The 23,084-nt window shown below is 38.0% G+C and overlaps 1 protein-coding gene across 11 annotated transcripts in view; it reads left to right on the top strand.

The window, feature by feature from the left end:
• CHD9 (chromodomain helicase DNA binding protein 9) overlaps window positions 1-23,084 on the top strand; it is an 88,736-nt gene that overhangs the window by 30,938 nt on the left and 34,714 nt on the right. For 8 of the 11 annotated variants that reach the window (XM_084812921.1, XM_084812918.1, XM_084812922.1 and 5 more), the window contains 7 exons: window positions 5,499-5,836; window positions 15,820-15,931; window positions 16,069-16,215; window positions 21,218-21,286; window positions 21,378-21,433; window positions 22,221-22,338; window positions 22,700-22,786. In XM_084812921.1, coding sequence (XP_084669047.1) covers window positions 5,499-5,836; window positions 15,820-15,931; window positions 16,069-16,215; window positions 21,218-21,286; window positions 21,378-21,433; window positions 22,221-22,338; window positions 22,700-22,786 — 927 coding nt within the window. Of the gene's footprint in view, window positions 1-2,665; window positions 3,058-3,133; window positions 3,415-5,498; window positions 5,837-15,819; window positions 15,932-16,068; window positions 16,216-21,217; window positions 21,287-21,377; window positions 21,434-22,220; window positions 22,339-22,699; window positions 22,787-23,084 lie in introns of those variants that run through there. The other 3 variants (XM_084812927.1, XM_084812926.1, XM_084812924.1) reach the window with 2 other exon arrangements.

The following is a 23,084-nucleotide window of genomic DNA, read 5'->3' as shown; positions in this document are numbered from 1 at the left end:
TTTGTGGGAAAGTAACAGCTGGAGGAGGGCCTGTCTTCCATAGAAATAAATAATAATGATCTCATACTTAGGTGGGCTTTTATGGAAGAAGACCTTGTGAAGGCATGCCAAGTTTAAAACCTATTTTTTTCATTATAGTTTGTAATCAATACCATTATCTCTAAGTAGGTGTTATGTCTATGGCACCTCATCCCAGTTAAAAGATGGTCAGCTGCAGTTCCATATGCTTTTCAGGAGTAGCTCCATGTAAATTACATCATGCTAGTCAATGATAGTGGTTACAGAAGCATCCACAATGATTGCAAATCTTTATTCTCCCTCATTCCACAGCCACCAGATTGTGGTCCAGATTTTGGTCACCACTTGTAGATGTGGTGTAGAAGAAAAATTGAGCTGCATATTGTTAGCATACTTCAAACTGATCCTTCAGATAAACCAAAAGCTTGCTTGAATACTGCTTCTGAATATGGGGCTTTATTAATTATAATTTTATATAACCAGATTCCTGGCCAAACAAAAACAGGATATTGGGTAGGATACAGTATTGCACTACTGGAAGTGTGTTTGTGCAAGGGATTCCCCCCCCCCCCCATCTGCTCTGAACAGTTCCACAGCTTTCCGGATCAGATTTTGAGGGTGCGCAGGGAGGCAGAAATTACCGCTCCCGTAGCACTTATGGAAGCAGTTCCATCAGTGGGAAAACTTAAGGATACCATCCATTAAAAACATTAAAAAATTGCGTTACATTACAGTTCTCACTTACAATCATACAACACACTAAAACGCAGTAGACCCACACAGAGTGATAAAAGATTACAGCATCAAGCTCACATTGCTTAATATAGATGTGAAATATTAGGAGAGTAAGATGAAGCCACAATAAAGCACTCTTTAATTCTTGCATAATTACATTGTTGGAGCCACAGGATGTTTTTATCTTCTGTATCAAGAGCCAGAAGATAAAATCTGATAGATCCAGAAGGATCTGCATGGAGATATCCTGTTGACCTCCAAATGAAGATCATCAGCCAGGACTGCTAAAGCAGTCTTTGCTCCAGTACCAAGCCAAAAACTGCAGTGGAGTCTGTTTTTAAAACCTTGCATCTCTTAGGAATGTCTGAAGTTGCATTGTACCCCTTCTGACATGGAAACCAGAAATGTTGTAGCCAGAAATGTTATGGTGAAGGTGCTAAATGGTCAAGGAATCACTGCAAGTAAACCAGAACCTAAATATAGATGTACTGGTGTTTAAAGTTATTTAATTGTATTAAATATTAAAATAAGGTTCCACTGTTTGTATTTTTCCCAGTGTCTCTGGGATTTTATTTTGAAAAATAAAAAATAAATATTTAGGGAATGGATGAGCTACAATACCTGGAAGGGGCCAGACCCACACAGACCTCCTGTGGCCGTGGCCCTGAACACAAGTAAAAATGATACAAACAATTGCATCAAGAGCCTGCTTGAGACACCTCCAGTAGAGGAATTGTCTCAGAGGTAGGGGATATCCAAATCCAAATGAATCCTAGGCTGTAATCCTATATACGCACTTAGCCAGGAGTAAGTCCCATTGAACTCAATGGAACTTACTTCTCAGTAGACAGGTATAGGATTGCACTGTCAGGGCACAATCCTATGCATGTTTAGGCAGAAAAATGTCCCACAACTCCCAGCATTCCCCAGCTAGCCATGGCCAGCCAGAGTAGTTTATTACATCCATCAGAATTTTGGGAAACAGCTAGATCCATAAGTCTATGGACCAACTTAATTGGCTTCCCATCAGGGGTCCACAAATTCTGGCTGGCCATAGTAGCCAATCATTTTCTACTTTCCAGTGATGAAGTCCAATCCTGCTATGATATTGTATGCATTTTCAAAACAGATACAATTTTCACCGTTTTGAGTGAAGCTGTGTATGAATAAATTGGGCTTTATCTAGATTGATGAATACATGAAATGTTTTCTTTTTAAAAAGTTTACTTTTAATCTGTGATCCATTTCATGGCTTCTAACTATTTTTTTCCCTTTATAATAAATAACTGAGGTTGATTTCCCCTCTTCTCCCACAATTATATCATGTAATTGTTATTAAAACCAACAACACCATTACGCATTCTTGTACAGAACTGAAAATATTGGTTCATATGGATTTTGACCAGTATGATGCCTATTTTAATTCTTTTCTTGTCCCAAAAAAGTATTACAAAAATGGAGATGGAAGAATATTATAGATTAAAAGGGATTAAACCATGTCAACCATGGTTTTAAATACTACGGCAAAATACCGTCTGCTCACATCTTCTGTAGTTCTTTCCTAAAATATCAAGGAAGTGTTGCCATAAAAAAGTGAGACTCTAGATTTTGTTACAGCAAATATCTAGGTTTAGAATCTTTTGCAGTCCCTCAGCTTCTAGAGTTAAAGATTTGCGTTCCATCTACCTAGTAATAATAAGCTGCAGCAAAGATGCATTGAAATGAATAGTAGTCAGATTTTGGTGTGTTACTTTTGTGTACCGTACACTCAAGTATTATTTCAACTACTGCAGGAGATGGAAGAATAAGAGTTAACCACTGTACCACATGTAGGGAAGAGCAGTCCATTGAGGGTTAAATTGCAGAGTCTAATGGAATAATAACTGGTAGCACCATCTGCTGGCCTACTTCCGCAGAAGGAGTCAGTATTTTTAACGACATCTCTAATATTCATGCTGATGCATTTTGATGCTTTGTGCATTCATTTCTTTCTGTGTTTTGTTGGAATCTGGCTATCTGCTTACAGCTATTGTTGAAATTGTGCCGTTACGTGGAGGTTGACGGTTTTTCGTGTGGTAGATAAACCAGGAGACTCATGCTTGTCAAGGAAGGAATATGTTGATAAATCACAATGTGTATTTGTGGAAGGTTGTGTCTATCTTGGCTTTCGGCTTGCTAAATAGGCCATTTAGCAATCTTCTTTCAATGCTTTTCTCTTGAGCACTACCTCGGGTGGTGAAAAATCAGAGGGCAAGCCTTTGTCTAATGCCAAAAATGTCTTCAGTGAAGAGGCCAAGAGGAAGGGTAAGTGAAAGCTTGAATGAGTGGGAGGAGGAGGGGTTCTTTGGGCTAAAAGGCTAATGGGATTGAATAACCTTCCTTATTACTGGCTGCTGCTACGGGAGTCGTGCTGCATCGCCATCTTGAGCTTGTTGCTGTTTTCTCGAGTCTTGATGATTTGTTGTAGCCTGCAGGCCTTGGGGTGGCATTTACTTAGCTATCATAAACCCTGCTTTCTTCTTAGCGCTGCAGCACTGCTGTTAAGCTTTGATGAGGCACGTATAGAAAAATGTATCCAGTGAAGCGAACTGGATTTGGCCTGAAAATGTGTTTGGAAATACCTGGCTTTCCCCCATGCTGTAGTCAGAGGCACATTTATGGGTGAGAACATAACAGAATTGTTATCTGCTTTTCTTTTCTTTTTTGTCTGTTTGGATAGGAAATTCTTTCCATTCCTTACGTTGTTGTTTTTTTTAAATGTCCTCCATGAGATCGCAGAGAGGCTGCTATAATTGTTTATGCTAGAATCAGGAATTTCAATCTGCGTACAACAACCAAACAAAGGAACTGTTTAACTGTTTCCTGTGATCAGTTAAACATGAAATTCTAAACAAAGGGTATTTTTTTTGTAACTAATTGACTGAGATCATTTTAGTATAATAAGCACAGCTTTCCTGTGAAAGCCAATTCTGCTTAAATATCTTGCGTCTAACTATAAAACAACGCTTTATGTACAGATTATGTTATGACGTTAACTTTTATGTTATGTAAGTCTGTATAATTTGCTGTTGTTGCTTCGTCAGTACATGGTTTCTGTATCTTTGGCTATGTAGGCATTCAAGGTTGGTAAAGCAGAGTAAACCTACCTTTTTAAATATATAAATGTTCCTTTTACATGAGGGTTGTTTATAATTATTTGGGTCCTTGAATATTTTAAAAGATCTTTCTGCCATGAAGAAAACATTTTATTACATTTAAAAATGCAAGGGAGAAGATAGTGAGAATAACCAATAAGCAGCTGTATAAATAAAAACTCATTTAAATTATGCTGATATGTTTTATGTACAGTGATGTAGCATGAGTAGGCCTGTAAATGTAAATTCATTTACAACTGGAGTAAAATAGAACAGAAAATACAGGAGTAAATAAGGGAATAAAAAGTAAAATGGAGAATGTGAATAAATGCAGTTGGAGTAAGAGTGATATTATGGCCCACCCACATCAGTGCTTGAAGACTGGAAATTGGACCCTCCCCAAACATAGCTACTAATCTAGTGAGCTATGTATATGCACTCCCTTTTCTTCTTTTCTCTTTTTACAAGGTTGTAAACATTTCAGATCATGAAAATTATACGGTAGAGAATTTTCAGACTTGGGATAAAAGTTTTTAGAATTTTCTTTTTTAATACGAACAGCTGCCATCTCTTATAACAGAAAAAGCAACTCTGAATAGTTTTGATGTTTAACATTTAAATGTATGTTTCCTCTTCTGTCTTTTTATTACACAAGCAAAAACTGTCTGGCCTAATATTTAGTAATTTTGGTATGGCCAAAAGATATGGCTATAATAGGTACCACACATTTTTCTAAATATTGGTTATCATGAAGAATACAGAGAGAAGTTTTTTGGATTTTCCCCGTCAGTAATATAGCTTTAGCAAATGATGTTTTTATACTGGCTTCTTATGAATTTGTTACAAAATTTAAATGTTTAATTTTATTGCACTTGCTTGCAAATATCTAACTTTATTCTATATGAATAACTATATGACTAGATTTGGGGTCTAGGTTGCAATGAAAATATCCCTCTACCAGCTCCAACATGGGGCATGTCCACCTTGGCAACAACAATACATCCACAGAAACTCCACCGGTATAGATCTGCCGACAGCTGTATTAGCACCAGCAGTAGGACCCAAAACAGGGCATTCCAGGCATGGGGAGGAGGCAGACTCTGATCTGTTGGATCCAAGGGTTCTTCATTCCCCTGAGAGGCCCCAGGATTAGGCCTGTCACCTATGTCAGCCTGGAACTGGCACAGGTATTTTCCTTCCTTTTAAAAGCAACGGGAGTGATCATTTTAAAAAAAGAACCACCAGGGGAGAAAAAAGAAACAACACTCCCACCTGTTCTGGCTGGTATGAGCCTGTAGGGCTTTGGAAGTGGCAGACAATCCACCATTTCACTGCCCCACACACACACCTGCAATTAGGATTGTTCCATCTGGCTGCAATCCTAAACACGCTTACTAAGGAATAAGCTCCATAGAACACAGTGGGGCTTACTTCTGAATAAACACAATGGATTGCGCTGCCTGGCTGGAATTATATGCATATATACTTGGGAGTAATCTTCATTGAATACACTGGGATTTCTGGGTAAACATGTATAGGCTTGCACTGCAAATCTTCAGTATAAGACAATGTATTTGCCTTAGATTATTAACCTATTTTTTTTTCTTGCAGCCTCCTTCCACCAAGAAAACAGATGGTTCGGGGACATATTCTAAGTTGCAGAATACCCAGGTGAAGTCTATGTCTGAGAAGAAACAGAAAAAAAAAGTGGAATCTGAAAGTAAGCAGGAGAAAGCTAATCGCATAATATCGGAGGCAATAGCAAAAGCAAAAGAGAGAGGGGAGAGAAACATTCCACGAGTAATGAGTCCAGAAAACTTCCCAAGTGTTTCAGCAGAAGGAAGAGAAGAAAAGAAGGGCAGAAAAGTTAAATCCAAACCAAAAGACAAAGAAAGCAAAAAGCCCAAAACTGGTTCTTCTTCGAAAACTAAAGAGAGAGCAAAAATTGGGTAAGTAGGCTAACATTCTCTTTTATGAAAGCTTAACACCCTGACCCTAACCATGCCTATGTGGAGGTAACTCCCTTTGTTTTCAGTGGGACTTGAATCCAAGAAGGTATGCATGAGATTGTAGGCATTTGGAAGAGTTGAGATATTACAGTGAGGGTTCATGAGGGATTTACAAGGGTTCATGACGTAATTAGATAAATTCTATGAACATCTTGTTGTCTATATTTTTTCTTTGTCATTGGATGGCACTGCATGGATGCAAAAAGTCCTGGGGATACTTAAATTACCACAGCAAGTGTTGGAATCACTCATTTAAGTGGCACATTTGCTGCTGATTTAGTACTAATCAAGTCCTGATTGAGATAAAATACAGCATTTGTGTATTCATTCTTAAATGAAGCACATATAAAACAAAATCTCAGGTCTTGTGATATTTTCCAGTCACTATGGGTTTGCTGGTTGTTGGGGTTTTCTCCCCCTTCTAAAGAATGATGACACATTCAATTCTAGCATCTTCAGTCCATACAGAAGCTGCCATTCCTCAAGCTTCTAAATAATGATATATAATTTGGACATACCTTATTTTAAAAATCCAAATCTTCATTGCACTTTTTTCTGGGGCATTTCTTTTTAATAGCACATATAATGATTTATTATTTATTCAATAAATTTATATCCATATTTCCACCAAAAAGTGGCTTATTTAAAATCTGAAGTATTTTTAGACTTTTATAATTGCTCCTGGTTTCTAGATGTCTCCTAGATTCTCTCTACAGAGAAAAAAGGGATATTTCTTGATATAATTTGTTCTTCCCTCTCTGCCAGAGCTAGTGAGTGTTGCCAGGATTATAGCCAAAATGGGGCTACTGAGAAACAGAGAAGTAACAATGTGCTTGGGGGAATCCTGAATCTTATAGAAGTACCAATATATATAAACACCTAAGGGGGGAACCTCCCACAAAACCAGCCCAATGAGGACTGAGCATGCTCAGTAGCCACAGAATGTATAGCAACAGTTGGAAAAGAAAAGCTAAACATGGTGGGGGAGGAGTGGAAGGTTTTTCTTGGAAGGAAAGGCTGGCTGGAACCCTAAACAGGACCATCCTTTTAGAAGGGAGGATATACTGAAACATTTTGTTGCAGGTCACATTTGTTTATATACAATATCCCAGGTTTAGTCAAAACCAGTGAAGTGTTGGCTTACTTTGTATATATTATAGAGGATGTCTCTGTACTGGCTTAAATCTTTCTCCTATTTAATATTTGTTCTATTGCATAATTTTGCAAGTATTTTTTCCACATTACAGCTTCTGCTTATGACCACTTCCTACATTTCCTATCATTTACATTATAACAATATTGTCTCTTGCTATAACATCTGCCTTCTAGACCACTAAAATGTACAGAAAGTATATAGTGGCCTTTGTAGTTCTTTTTGCATTGCTGGTGTATTTTAAAAACATTTTATTATCTGTCTTTGGTTTACTGCTTAATGATCTTTCTTAATGATCTTTCTGGTATTCCTTGCACAACTTCGAGTGACTGTTAATGCAAAACTTTTAAACAAATGGGTTGATGTTTGACATCTCCCTGGGACCTCTTGTATAATGGTGCTTCAAGGTTCGATTTCATCTGTGCTTATGCTCAAAGTGGAAATGAGGATGATACGGAGACTCTTGGAATAAGGGTCTCCATGGGTTTCAACTTCTGATAAAGTGTCTAAGTTTGTGGCTTGTATTTTTGTTACACAATGACTAAAATTTCATGGTGACTGAAATGTCCAAATGTAGAAATGGACAGAAATGCTTTCCATCTGACATGAAGTCTGCAGACTTTCCTTTACTTTCAGACCTATTTTCATAGAGAACATTGAAATCTATTGAAAGAAACTTGTAACCAAATGAATTTCAATTTGGAGTGTCGATAATCTTGCCCACATTTTTTTAAATGAAAATTAAACATGCTTTCATCATGGTGTACGCTTAATTTGTTATATACTTCGTCACACAATTCTACACAGGGTAGTCTTAGGCACTACCTCTGACTTCAGCAGAAAAATACTAATGCTATTGAGTTTGTATTTAAGTATATCATGCTTTCATAAGAATTATATGTACAAATACAGTGTCAGGTACAGTGAAAATCTAGACATTTTTAACAGCTGAAGAATGTCCACAGTACATTTGTGGAATGCCCCAGTGTATCTGCCTTTTTCTACTCTGCTTTTGTGCCTATGTTGCTTCCTTTGCTTGGAACATTCTTCAACTCTCTCTTGATCAAGCACATTTCTCTTCTTTAAGTTGTTTATTTGTATAGCATCATCTATGTATATGGTCCTTTACAAAGCACAAGTTAGGCAGATCAGGGGAAAGAGAAGAAGGAGAGGCAAATGGAGGCAGCAATAAACAGAGAAAAATAGGTAATTATTTCAGTTAACTAATTATGCTTAATTACAGTACTTAAGATATTAAACCTCAGTTCTTCATCATGACCTATTTATTCAGAAAAGCTTTCCCTTAACCACTCTGTAGACCCTGTTAACTGCATATTCATTGCATCTCCAGAACCCATTACCATTCCCCCAGCACATAGCTCTCTCCATCCACCTTTAATTTGTCTTGTCCATCTAATGTAGCTTGTAAGCAGCCTCTTGGAGACTCTGTGGTCTTGTTTGGATATAATGATAAAAACTAAGTGTGGTGCGACCACACTTGGAATACTATGTACAGTTGTGCTCACAGCACCTCAAAAAGGATATTGTAGAGTAGGAGAAGGTGCTGAAAAGGGCAACCAAAATGATCAAGGGGTTGGACCAAATCCCATATGAGGAAAAGTTTCACCATTTGGGGCTTTTTAGCATGGTGTGGAGAAAGTAGATTGGGAAAAGTTTTCCCTTCTGTCATAGTACTAGAACCCAGGTTCATCCAGTGACGTTGAATGGTAGGAGATTCAGGATAAATTAAAGGAAGTACTATTTTACACAGCACACAATTAAACTATGCAATTTGCTCCTACAAGATGTACTGATAGCCACCAACTTGGATGGCTTTAAAAGGGGATTAGATAGGTTCATGGAAAATAGGGCTATCAATGGCTACTAGTCATGATGGCTATATATTGCCTGCAGTATGCCTCAGAATACCAGTTGCTGGGGAACACAAGTGGGAAGATGCTGTAGCTCTCATTTCCTGCTTGTGGGCTTCCAATAGTCATCTGGTTGGCCATTGTGGGAATAGAATGTTGGACTAGGTAGGCCTTTGGTATGATCCATCATGGCTTTTATGTTTTTATGGTGTTTTTGTTACAAGAGTAAGCCTAGGCAGAGCTTGAGTTCATCTGCTACCCTATCCCTTCACCTCCTCCAGTCTGGCTGTGAATAGAAGGTTTCAAAGCTTTCACTTCACTTTTTGATTAGCCAAAGTTTAGTGTTTCATCTGAGCCTAGACAAACTGCTTAACTATGGTTTACTAAAGCAAGCCAACTTCAAACCTTGATTTATGAAGCTGGCTTGTATCAATAAGCCATAGTTAAGATTAACTAGAGTTTCATAAGTTACATTAAACTGTGGTTAATCAGCTGCATGGGCATATTGAAGGAGGAGAGGGAAGGGGGAGAACATGAGCCCAAGGCTCACATAGGCTCATTCTTGTAACAATACACCATACATCTGAACGAGGCCCATGTTGTCTTATTTTTATACAGTGCTTAGCACAACGTTGACCGTAAATAGATATGTTGTAGTGGTGTGAAAAGAAAGAAAAGAGAAATTATAAATAAAACTAGAATGGGAGTTTGGAGTTTGAATATGTCTCCTTCCAGGACATTATCCATGCCACATAGGGAAAGATGCTTCTCCTCAGTCTGATGAGGGGATGGGGTGGGGGAAGTCACTCCTTACACAATATATACAATCAGTCAAACTTAAAATTCTGTGTAGTGTTGGGACAGATGTTCCATTGCCAAGCTGAGGGGACTTAACCAATATGAGGGGACAGGTTGATAGTCCAAGAACCAATTATTTCTAGGGCGGTTACCCCAAATGAACAGTGTTAGGGCTGGCACAGGAAGCCAAAGGGAATCCAAGCTGGAGCTAGGGGTAAGTCAGGACACAAACAGACATAAGTGTAAAGAACAGGGTCTTGGAAGCAATACACAGTGGGTATTGCACAGAGCCTGTAGAAAGAGGAAGTTTATATAGGGACAAGGGTGAACTGTGGCCAACTAAGAATAGGAAGGTGGGGCAAGGTATGAGCTCTGAACTGAGGCTACCTGGGTGGTATATTATCTCGTCCCCAGAAGAACCCGAGTTAAGACCTTTATTGCCTTACAGAAGGCAAATCTGATCTATTAAGTGTCTCAGAGAAAATGTTGATATTGGGCAGATCTCCTCCCCGTGATATCCAGTCTATAGATATAATAGTTCTTAATGCTGCAGAGGAAGGGGTATTTGTGCGACAACTAATGCACCAAAAGGAACAGATTCTTTATAAATGTATCCAGATCTGTTTCAAGACCAATAATAGCCTGAACCTATGCAGAGTTAGGTGGTCCTAAGCCTAGAGATGTGAAGGCTTGGAAAAACCCCCCCCCCAGACAACTTAGGGAAAAAACGGGAGGGTTTCTGGGGGGGGGGGTTCCAAGGACACTTTTTCCCTTAAAATTTTGAAAAAATGAACCTTTGGATTATGAAATATTTTCTTTAAGAATTTAAGTCAAGGTGTTTATATATTGTTACTGAGCTCCTACTCTCCCATAAATGATTTCTAAAAACTATGTATTAAGTCTTTTATAGAAAGACTAGAGATGTAAAATGTCTGGAAATAATGAAGCCAAGGGGAAAAAATGTTTTTTAATCCTCTCTATAAGATTCTCAGCATAGTTACTTCCATTTCTTATTCAAATCATTGATTCAATGCATCTTTTATTGATAAATATTTTGGGATGCTCCAAGTCATTCTCAGTACATTCTTGACAGTTTGAATTTTGTTCTATGGGGTCCTGTGTTTCTAAACTTGTCTTCCTCTGCCTCCCATTCTTCTGCTTCTTCTGGCTCCTAGAATGATTCAGATGTTTCAGGGACTACTTGCTGAAGTTCCTTCTGGTCAGACATAAACTAGGAGCCTAAAATAAGTTATGTATAACTTGGCTTGTTCATAAAATTAATCATGTTTGGTATATCAAAAGTTCAGACAATAATTACAAATTTACTGAGTTCACTTTTTAACGTTTTCAAATATAATGATAATTTTAAGAGCAAACCAAGTTATAAATAATATAATTTTAGGAACATAAAGCCTGCTTTATGTTCCTAAAGCGGCCTTCCTCAACCTGGTGCCCTATAGATGTTTTGGACTACATAAGAACATAGGAGCCATGCTGGATCAGACCAAGGGTCCATCTAGGTCAGCGTTCTGTTCACACAGTGGCCGACCAGCTGTCAACAGGAAACCCACAAGCAGGACATGAATGCAACAGCACCCTCCTGCCCATGTTCCCCAGCAATTAGTGTATGTAGGCTTACTGCCTCTGATACTGGAGGTAGCACAGAGGCATCAGGACTGATAGCCTTCTCCTCCAAGACTACAATGCCCAGCATTCCTGACCACTGGCCATCCTGCCTGAGGCTGATAGGAGCTGAAGTCCAAAATATCTGGAAAGCACCGGGCTGGGGAAGGTTGTCCTAAAGCAACAAAGTTGCTTTAGATCTGTAAAGTGTGCTAAAAAAATAAGTTCCTTATTTTTCTATTTTTCTAAAAAAAAAAATTTTTTCTGAAAAAAGGGGGGGAAACGGGCTTTTTCTATTGCTTCAAAATTTCTGGAAATCTTACATTTCTGCCTAAGTCCGTTCAAATCTGGCATTCTTAGGCATACTTAACTTCATAAGATTGGGCTGTAAGGCAATTCAATCCTACAGAATGAAATTATTTATAAAAAATTAATGTATTAGTACTTTATAAAGCACTCTATATAGTGTTCATAGGAGTTCATATGTATCTCATGAACAATCCTGACAACAAGCACTGTAAGGTAGATCAGTATTATCCACATAATCAAAATGGGAGGCTGAGTGTAACTGGCTTGCTACCTAGTGTGTCCATGGCTAAAGTGAGAAGTTAACCACTTCCCAAATCACACCTTTAGCCTCTACATGATACACACGATCTAAAAAATCCTCCTGATTTACAGCTTCAACTTGTTAATGGATACCCCAGAAATATGTTTGCAATGGTGAGGTTAAAATCAACTGCATGTAACCATGCAGGGAGATAGTAGCACAAATTATTTGTCACATGCAACGTCCTGTTCTTGATTGTGGATCAAGCCCACGTAGGGATTTCCTGTGTGAAATGTACTTAGACACGGGTTTGGACTATATGACCTTCAGGTGCATTTCAGAATTATGAGTCATAAAATTGGCAAGACAAATCATGTGCAATGTGGAGGCTTGCCGGAATGGTCTGGCTGCAGCAGCTGTAGCATAATGAGTAAGGGACAATTTTCTTCTTTAATGAAAAAAGAAAAGGAAGTGTAGAAGATGTGGGGATATCTGTTGTTCAAAGCATATTTTCAAGTGGGGGTTAATTATGTGTTTGTCAGCGAATGGATGTAGTAGGATTATTAATGTATCTTAGTGACAATTCCTTCTGAATTCTAATCTTTACAGTTCATCACTTATATGCATATTTTGGAAAAAGCAGTGTTGAGGGATATTGTGTGTGTGGCTGAATGCTAGGCCTTTCGCTTGTTCTGTGTTCGCATACTTTTGTGAGTGGATGTCTGCAAGCAATGATGCCCAAAGTTTTTAAAAATGTTTTTGAGGGACCTTGCCTGGATCATGATTGGAGTTTGGGCATAGATCTTCATTGAATTCAACAGAGGCTATGAACAAACAAAAAGTCTGTTTCAATATATGGTTCTTTTCTATTTGTTTTTTTTAATGATAAAAGTTATTGCAAATAATTTTTATATTCTGTGACTCTTGAATTCAGGTGGAGGTGAACAATAGAAATGCAAGAAGGCTTTACCATGCTGCCGATTTGGATATTGGTCCCATGGAGTTACATGACCTCTCTTTAATTTGTTGCAAATGTGGTGGTGGTATCTTTTGCTCTTTGCTGAGATTTTCAAAGTGTCTTCCTTCCATTGAGAAAAGATTCCTTCAATGCTGTGGTACATGTGATAAATCTGTCTTTTCACCTGATTGCATAGTAGGACAGTATATTCATTTGTGCAAGATTCTCTCACCCAGTTTGACATCTCTGTCTATTTATGTGCAAAGCTAGCCCATGTGTATTTAAAGTAAGCTAAAATTAATTTGGTTGACTTGGTGTCTTCAAACATCTTGGAATTTTGATGGCTACAAAACTTGCTTAATTGGCTAGTGTTGAGTGGAAGACCTGATTTTACAGTAATAAGTTGGTAGCATTAGCAGACAATTTTTTTCGAGGCTTTCATTATTGTGTTCAACAGGGATCTAATTAGGTTTTTCACTGCTTTTCAGAGCTGGCATCTATCTGCTATGGGCTTCCTTGACTGATTATGCAGAATAATGCCAGTACAATAGTAAGCCTTAAGGTTCATTGATAACGAAAACTAGGCTTCTGTCAGAAGAATATTGTAATGAGTTCCCTGGCTTGTCCTTTATTTTAAAAATGATTTGACATTAAAGAATGATTGTTCTTTATTATAGCCATCCAAATGTGACTCCCACTTAATGTAGGAACCTAATGACAAGTAACATGCTCTGGTAATGTAAATAATAATGCAAATAAGATCAGGGTGCTTTCATTAAGTGTTTTTAGTCTTTCCTGTTCTTATAAAGGCCTCTTGCAAATTAGACTTAAGCTTGCCCAGCACGATAAATCGATGTGCAAAAAAAATACCTTTCTACTTTGAGAATGTTCCAGAAAAATGTCAGGTTTTTTTAATCTCCATCTGAGAATAATAAAAGGGCTTTCATGAAAAATGGTAGGTACAGTGGCAACCTTTAAAACAGTTGTTTCTAAGAGAGCACTTAATGGTAGGCAATAGCTAATAGCCATATACCTGAATTTTAACAAAAGGGATAAAAGCGGCCCAGGTGACCACTAAGGATAGTTTGAGACCAGAAAGAAAAATGTTTTTTACTGGAAACCAAAGACAGTGGTAAAAAAGAAAAGAAAAAAGGATTTTACAATAATTAAATATATACTTTGAGACTAGTCATTATGTATTGCAGATAGTCCCAGTTCTGTGAAGCATCAGCATCCCAGATGTGTACATGCCTAATATGACTAAAATTGTAACCCTAATTTCTGCCATTTTGAACCACACTACTCATACATATTGTTTATATACAGTGCTTTACTCTCACATTTTAAGTTGTTGGTACTTAAGGTGAAGAGTTCAGAGAGATGCTCTGGAAAACAGTACAGAGACTTGTATATTTGGTTTTGTATACAAACGGTCTGAAATGGCAAGTTTAGTGTGAAAACAGAATCTAGGAAAAAATTGCTACAGGGTGTAGACTGTTAACTTTTTAATCTCTTTAATGTGTGAGAATGTAGAATAGGGTAGGCAAACTTGTTCAGCCATGTAGGCCATGTTAAAACCTAATGAACCAGGAGGGTTGTAGCTACTTTACCTGTTAAAGATTTAACAGGGATCTGCTTTGGGACAGTAGCAGAAGGATCTCCTGCTTGAGCATATAGGACAGTGTAAGACAGGGGTAGGCAGACTTCAGGTTTGCAGGATCCACTGTTTTTTACTTGAACCCAGAGATCCACCAACCAGAACCTAGTGTAAAAGACATACACATGTTCCTCACAGCATCTGGGGTAAAGACTGTATGTGTTCCACCTCCCACATGCATTTTTAAGTTTTTGTTAGGGGCCCAAATGTTCAGCCCTGAAATAGCCGGTAGAAGCATCTGTCATTAAATCGTCCATGTTCAGAACCTGTAAAGTTACACAACAGAACATACTTTTTATACATGTTCCTATAACATGTATAAAAATGTATATAATAAGATTTAATGCTGTGAGCTGGTAAATTTTGTAATCTCTGTAGATTGCTGCTTAATTCTAACATTATTCGCTGTTTGCATATGTATGAATGGGTGCACCACTTATTTAATCCAGTTTTATCTAGACATTTCTGTTTTTAAATATGCTACAGCTAAAATTGGTTCAGTTAGCCCCTTATCACTACTCTTAATTATCTTCCAGTGGCCAGTCATGTTTACTGTTTTTGATGTATAATAATTGCACTAAATGAATAAGGCCAAAGCTTTGGGGGTGGGTGTGTCGGTGTCTGTGAAGCAGCAGAAATTTCTATTCTAAAGCAATTCTCTCACTGCTACATAGTAATTATCAAATCTACATTATGTAAAGTATGCATCTAAGGACATCTCTTTATCTGAATTTGAGTTTGATTGTAATCACATTGTGATTATTTTGAGAATGCATTGAAAAGCAGCACTTGTCATATTTTAAATATGGAAAATTATATGTATTTGCAGCCCTCTGATTAAAACTAGATGGAGTGATATTAATATTGCCCCTTTTTCTGTAACCCTTTGAATATAAACTCAGAAATAATTAGCACTGTTGCATTAGGAATATAATCTCCCCACAGTTCTGTAGTCATTATCAGTTGTTACTGCTGAAATTGTTTCTGTACTACTTGGTGTTTCAAAATTCTGAATTGTCAACTTGAAAATGTTACGGGTATGCTTACTCTGTATCGTATATAAAATAATAAAATTATATAATAATTTTTACATCAATAACTTGTTTCATGTATCGAATAATTAGCATTTCCAGGCATATGTGTAGATCTTCTCCTATAGTTGTCTATCCTTCCAGTAAAATAAACCATATTTCCATGGAGGAAAACTGAAATCTTCCTCCTTAGTCCAGCACCTCAGCAGGATTAGGAGGAAATTTTTAAATAGTATATCTTTGATGTTAAATCCCCCCCAACTTTGTCTTTTGTTTCAACAGCAAGCTTATTATTACTCTGGGTAAAAAACAGAAGAGAAAAAATGAGTCTTCAGATGAAATGTCTGATGCTAAGCAGGCTATTCAGCAGCCATTCAAAGATGAGACATCTCAGGTATTTGAAAATTAATGCTTTTAGAAAACTTTCTTGAAGCATTAACTCAGTCCCGCCATCCATATTCTGCCCATCCACAAAAAGTTTTGCAGATGTTTGTCAATACACTATTTCAGTTTTATACAATTCCATTGTAGAAGAGACGATCAAACCGACAAATTAAAAGGAAGAAGTATGCAGAAGAAGGTGAAGGAAAACAATCTGAGGAAGAAGCCAAAGTTTTGGTAAAAATAAAAAAGAATTCTGCTCCTTTGCCTGCTGAACAGCCTTTACAATTATTTGTGGTGAGTATAACTCTGATTGTGGTGTTTACCTCTTGCAGCTGTCTATATTTTGTTTAAAAGGTTACCTCTACATGGTTGGCCTTATCTAGGCAATGCAAATTGCAGGTGCCATTTGCCATTAAATTTTGTGCAGTGTAGTATTGTGACTTTGCCTGAGGCAATATCTCCCATGCTGTGCTACGTGGCCAGTCTACAAATTGGAGGACTTGGCTTACTGAAGTCCCATCACCTTATACCCAAGAGCCAGAAATACAGAATAGTGAAAGCTGCAGTACTTCAAATTATTTTCCCTGTAATCCTTATTGAAATGAGTGATAGCTATAGGGGAACAGCACACGGTGCATTGCACTCTGTGCTCCATCTAGAATACTTTTGCTTAGTTTTAGTGATTCCTTGTACGGGTGAGAGCTCCTGTGCAAGTGCTCAGTGGAGTGGGTACCACTTTGTGTGCTCAGGACAATGAATGTGCAGAGCTGCACACTTCAGTGAAGTGAAAGAGAGTCTGCTTACTCTAAAGCACACATAGGGGTCTGCATCGATAATATGTGGCACCTGTACCATGTAATGGATTCTGTATGCAAGCAACTGAGAAATCTAAATATATGTTGTTGGTATGTGGAATATTAATTCTTTCAGCTGAATTAATATTGATGGCAGATCAGTACAGCAGAATAAAAGTGTATTTATGAGGATTTCTCCCTTAAAAAACTAGAAGCTGAATAACCAATGGCATTATGTTGAAAAGTCCCAAGGACAAATAATTTTCTATTTCGAGGTGATAAGAATTAATCCATAACAATAAACTTGTGAGGTAGGGGCAGAGATTAAATATGTCGCATTTTCCCTCCTCTTCTATTTCACTCCTTATTCATTTATCAGATAATTCATTATCAACAGGGTGAGGAGGCAAGGGTAGTCAACACTTTCCCACCTTCTGCTAGTAAATAACTTAATTTTTCAAATAAACAACAAAAACAACAAACAGCTATGGAGGTAGAAAGCCAGCAGAGGTGTGGGAGCTATCCAGTTCATTGCACTGTCACATGTACAACTATCTGCCTGCTGGACAGAAGTGTTGGTGTGTGTTTAGTGCAATGAGCTCCTGGCTCTCAAGGGATAGGTTTGTTCTATTTATCAGTGGCTACTAGTCTTGATGGCTATGTGCAACCTCCAGTACCAGAGGCAATGAGCCTAGGTACACCAGTTGCTGGGGAACATGGGTGGGAGGGTGCTGTTGTGCTCATGCCCTGCTTGTGGGTTCCTGGTTAACAGCAGGTTGGCCACTGTGTGAACAGAATGCTGGACTAGATGGATCCTTGGTCTGATCTGGCCTGGCTCTTCTTATGTTCTCTTGAAGCCAAAATTGGTAAACTGGAGAAACTGAATAAACCAGAGAGATTTGTGGACAAAACCTTTGGGGATGTGATAGCAGTGTCCCAATCCCAGGATGACAGCTCCTCTTGGGGAAGAAGGATGTAACTTTGAGGAAGAGAGAAATGATCCTTAGAAAGAATCCATTCTTTGGGGGATGAACAGATACCCTTCTGCACCAAGGATATGCAGTGGGGAATTCCATCATGACAAACATAAGACAGCTGGGGTTGTGATGAGCATGAAGACCACTTGATGAATTGCCTGCCTGGTGCAAAAGTTGCAGATAACATATCTAGCTAGCCTGGTAGTGCTAGATGGTGGGGTAGCAAGTAGGGGTTTAGATTTGTTAGGCACTGGAGAACATTTTGGGATAAGCCAGGCCTGCACAAAAGGGACGGGCTCCAATTTAATTAGAATGGAACCAGACTACCAGCGCTTAGTATTGAAAAGTGTCACAACAGCTTTTAAAATGAATGCTGACAGGAGCTGGGGAGCTTCTGGTTCAGGCTGAATCTTCCTTAGGGGATGAAGGCGAAAATGATTCCAATTGCTCAAGCAAGGACAGGGTGGAAATAGATTGCAAGCATAAACTAAACACATGATAGCCAGTCAAAGGGCCACAGGGGGAAAATGCACATGTCAGAAACATCTGGAGAAAGACACTATGTAAAGGTGTTTCTGTGCAAAGGCTAGAATCCCCCAAGCCAAGATGGGAGAACTGGAGCGCTGGATTTTAAAGGTGAACATAGATATAGTAGATATAGAGAACCAGTGGGATACAGTTGTCTTTGGATATAAAATTTATATGAAGGACAGGGGAAAGCATATTGGGGTGGTGTCGCTCAGTACATCAAATACGCTATAGTGTCACGGTAGAAACCTTAAAGGAGCAAACTCCTCCACAGAATAATTGTGGATGATAATACCAGGCCCGAAATATAATTTAGAACTGGGGACATGACGTTGTCCCCCTGACCAAATGTTCTTGGCAATCTTGAGATGGAGAATGAAATTAGGGAACCATCCAGAGGAGAAGGAGTAAATGGGTGATATCAGTTATGCAGTTTATCTTCACATAGACTGGATAAATGCATGTTCCGGTCTCAACAAAAAGGTGTAAAATTTCTCAATATCATAGAACAAATAGTGATGAAACAGTGGCTGTAGAATCAATTGGGGTGGGCGGGCAACCCTGGACTTAATCCTAAATAGTGCCCAGGACTTCGTGCAAGATGTGAGTGTTGTTGAACCGATTGGAAGTGGCAACCACAGTGCTGTCAGATATAATTTATAAGTGGGAAATTGCCAAGGAAGTCCAACACAGTCACATTTGACTTCAAAAGAGGAAACTTCTCTAAAATGAGGGTATTGGTGAAAAGCAAGAATAGAAAGGAAAAGTCAGGAGAGTTGAAACTCTCCAGAATGCTTGGGAGTTACTCAAAGCTACGATTATAGAAGGTCAGCCAGAATGTATACTGCAGGTCAGGAAAAGCAGCACAAAGTCCAAGAGGTCACTAGCATGGTTAACAAAGCTATTTAAAAAAAGATTTCCTTCAGAAAATGGGAGCATTACCCAAATGAGAAGAGCAAAAAGGAACACAAACTTACACAAAGGCAATGTAAGCAAACAATAAGGGATGCAAACAAGATTTTGAGGAGCATATCACTAATAATGTTAAGATCAATAATAAAAAATTATTTAAATACTTCAGAAGCAGGAACCCAGCAAGGGAGGCAGTTAGACCATTGAACGACAACAGGGTTAAAGGGGCACTAAAGGAAGATAATGAACTTGAGCACACTCTGGGAGAGAGCGGAGGACAGGAAGGCTTGGTGTGCTGGGGTCACGAAGAGTCGGACACGACTTAACGACTGAACAACAACAAAAGGAAGATAAGGAGATTGCAGAGAAGCTGAATGAATTCTTTGTGTCTGGCTTCACTGCAGAAAATGTAGGGCAGATACTTGTGCCTGAACTGATATATTTAAGAAGGGGAGTCTGAGGAAATGAAGGAAATAGTGAGATAAGTGCACTCAAATGTGATGTTGCTGATCTTGTAACAAAAATATGTAGTATGCCCCTTTCCAGAAGACTGGAATGTGGCCAATGTAATGCCAGTTTTAAAAAGAAGATCCAGGAAATTACAGGTTGGTTAGCTTAACATCTGTTTTGGGTAAATTAGTGGGAAACACAGTGAAAGATAAAATTATCAAGCATATAGAAGGACAAGTCTTACAGAAAAAGAATCAACATGGTTTCTGCAAAAGTAAGTCCTTTCTCACTAAACTTTTAGAATTCTTTGAGAGTGTCAACAAACATGTGGATAGAGGTGATCTGGTGGACATTGTTTACATGGACTTTAAAAAGGCTTTTGACAAAGTCCCTAACCAAAAACTCCTGAGATAACTTAGTTGCCATGGGATAAGAGGTCCTCTTATGGATTCATTACTGGTTAAAGAATAGAAAGCAGAGAATAGGAATAAATGGATAGCTCTCATAATGTAAATAGTGAGGTCTATCAGTTATCTGTATCGGGACCAGTGCTTTTTAATTCATTCATAAATTATTTGAAGCTAGGGGTGAGCAGTGGCCAAGTTTACCTGCAACATCAAATTTTTTGGACATCTCCAAACTGGGGCAAAGGGAGTTAAAATGGCAAATGCAATTCAATGTAAGCAAGTGTAAAGTGTTGCACATTGCAGCAAAAATCCTAATTCATGTGTACACTGATGAGGTCTGCCTGGTGGTCTCAGATCAGGAAAGGTATCTTGGGGTTCGCAGTCAGCGAGGGAGTGGAACAGGCAGGAAAGGGTTAACTCCCACCTCTGTGTAACAGCTCAATGAAAATGACAACCCAGTGTACAATTGCTGTGTAAAAGGCAGATTCCATGTTTGGGATCATTAGGAAAGGAATTGAAAATAAAACTGCCAATATCATTATGTCATTAAACTAATCTATGGTGTGACCACACTTGGATTACCATATATAGTTCTAGTCACTGCATCTCAAAACATAATTGCAGAGCTGGAAAAAGTGCAGAAACAAGTGATCCAAATGAACAAGAGGCTGGAGCAATTTCCCTATGGGTAATGCTTATAACGTTTGGGGCTTTTTAGCTTAGAAAAAAAGGGTGAGTAAGGGGGGACATGTTAGAGGGGTATAAAATTAATACATGGTATGTAGAAGATAGGTAATATTAGAAGCTGGGGTCATCCAATGAAGCTGAATGGGAGATTCAGGACAGATAAAAATAAGTACTTCTTCACACAGAACAGTTGAACGATGGAATTCGCTACCACAGGATGTAGTGATAGCTGTCAACATGACCGGTTTAAAAAGGGGATTAGACAAATTCATGGAGGATAAGGCTATCAATAGCAGTATGCCTCTATATACCAGTTGCTGGGGAACATGAGAGGGAGGGTGCTATTGCACTCCTGTCTTGCTTGTAGACTTCCCATAGACATCTGGTAGGCCACTGTGCAAACAGAATTTTGAATTAGATAGGCCTTCGGTCTGATTCACCATGGCTCTTTTTATGTTCTTATGATCTTACCAACAGCTAAAATCAGAACTGCCTTTATCGAAGTAAACTCTTTTCGTCTTTTCCCCACCTGTACGTATAGGAGAATCCAAGTGAAGAAGATGCAGCAATTGTAGATAAAATTTTATCTTCCAGAATTATAAAGAAAGAAGTGAGTAAACATGGGAGTATGGGTTTCTGGTTCACAATTATAAAATAATATAAATGAATCTTGAAAAACAGAATACTGTGTACTTTTTCAGATTACTGGGGGAGTGACGGTGGAAGCAGAGGAATTTTTTGTTAAATACAAAAACTAGTAAGTATTGCAGTTAAGTTGCTATATATTTCTGTTCCCACATTTTTGATGGCATATGGTGAGGTGTTTAATGCATCCCTTGAATTGACTATGGGTCATCACTGATGTTTTAGTTGTTTTATGGGGTGGTTCTATCTAGTGGATTAAGTCGCCTTGAGTCTTTTTTGAGAAAGGTGACTCAGAAATCTAATAAATAATAATGTGTTGTTGTTGTTGTTATCATCATCAGAGTTAAACTGCAGAATCTCTTCTAGTTTGATATTTTGTTAAGCCTGACCACAATCCTAAGGTCTGTGTGGAAGAGGTTTGTACATACAGTTTGGGCTTTTTTCCAAATGTTACATAGTACCAGCATTACCTCGTTTCTAAGTCTGCAAAGCAGACAGGCGGTTTTTGATATAACATAGTTCTGGTTCTGGAGGTTCTCTGTATGAGTAGAGATGCCACAATCAAGCAAGAGTCATTAACAAGTGGAACCATGTAGTTGTGCTCTTGCTTATGAGGGCAACAATCTTTGCTTTTTGCTTATATGTATTTTATTGTAAGATTCAGTTTTAAAATGAGGATATGCTGCTTTATGCAGGCTCCTTGACATTGTGGTTTCATTTCAAAGTTCAGGAAAATGGAAATAAGCACTCTAAATAAAATCTCTGGAACATAATATATCAAAAACTAACATGCAATTCACTTTGAGGGATTTATCTAATATTGCTTAGGCCATGTGATAAAATAAATATAACAGCCTATTCTTGGAGCAGTGTGCTAACATACTCTTTTGCAACTCTAGCTCCTACCTCCATTGTGAATGGGCCACAGAACAACAGCTTTTAAAAGATAAAAGAATCCAGCAGAAAATCAAACGTTTCAAGCTGAGGCAAGCACAGAGAGCCCATTTTTTTGCAGATGTGAGTATGTGTTAAAAAAAAAACCCTACTAAGCTAAATAAAACATTGATTTCCAGAAGCCTACATACACTTTGTTGTTGAGTATGTTGTGACATTCTGTGTGTGTGTGTGTGTTCTTATTTTACTTTTAGCAGTCAAATGATATTAAACAAATTAAATTTAGAAATAGTAATAGTTGTTCTTAGGTAATTTTATTGAGTAATGCTGACCATTCATTTTTTTATTTTTTCTTGTATATTACTGGCAAACCTTAAATAATCGTTAATATACATAAGTGCTAAATTATAGCATTCTAGATTTTAACATTGCCACAGTGTTGGATAGATCATTTAAGTAATTATAAAAACATACTCTATTTCAGATGGAAGAAGAGCCTTTTAATCCAGATTATATCGAAGTTGATCGGGTGTTAGAGGTCTCCTTTTGTGAAGATAAGGACACTGGAGAGGTATGGATCTGACCAAAAAGAACTACGTGTATATATAACTTCAGGCGCACATTTCACAGTCTCTGTCATTATCAACAAAGCATTTATTTATTCATTCATTTCATTTCTATAGCCGAAGCTCTCTGGGTGTTTCACAAAAATTAAAACCAAGGAGCGCACAATAAAACAATATAAAATATATAAAACATTAAAACCACAGTATAACAATACAACCAGACTAAAACCAGAATAGAAGCATCTTTAGAGTAGACACAGATATGCACATGGCTTATGTTGGTCTGCATGTTCAAATGGTAAG

Source organism: Heloderma suspectum, chromosome 8 (genome assembly GCF_057233095.1).
Source record: "Heloderma suspectum isolate Gila_16-S chromosome 8, 16-S_ref, whole genome shotgun sequence".
NCBI lineage: Eukaryota > Metazoa > Chordata > Lepidosauria > Squamata > Helodermatidae > Heloderma > Heloderma suspectum.
This window is presented reverse-complemented; position numbering and strand designations above follow the sequence as displayed.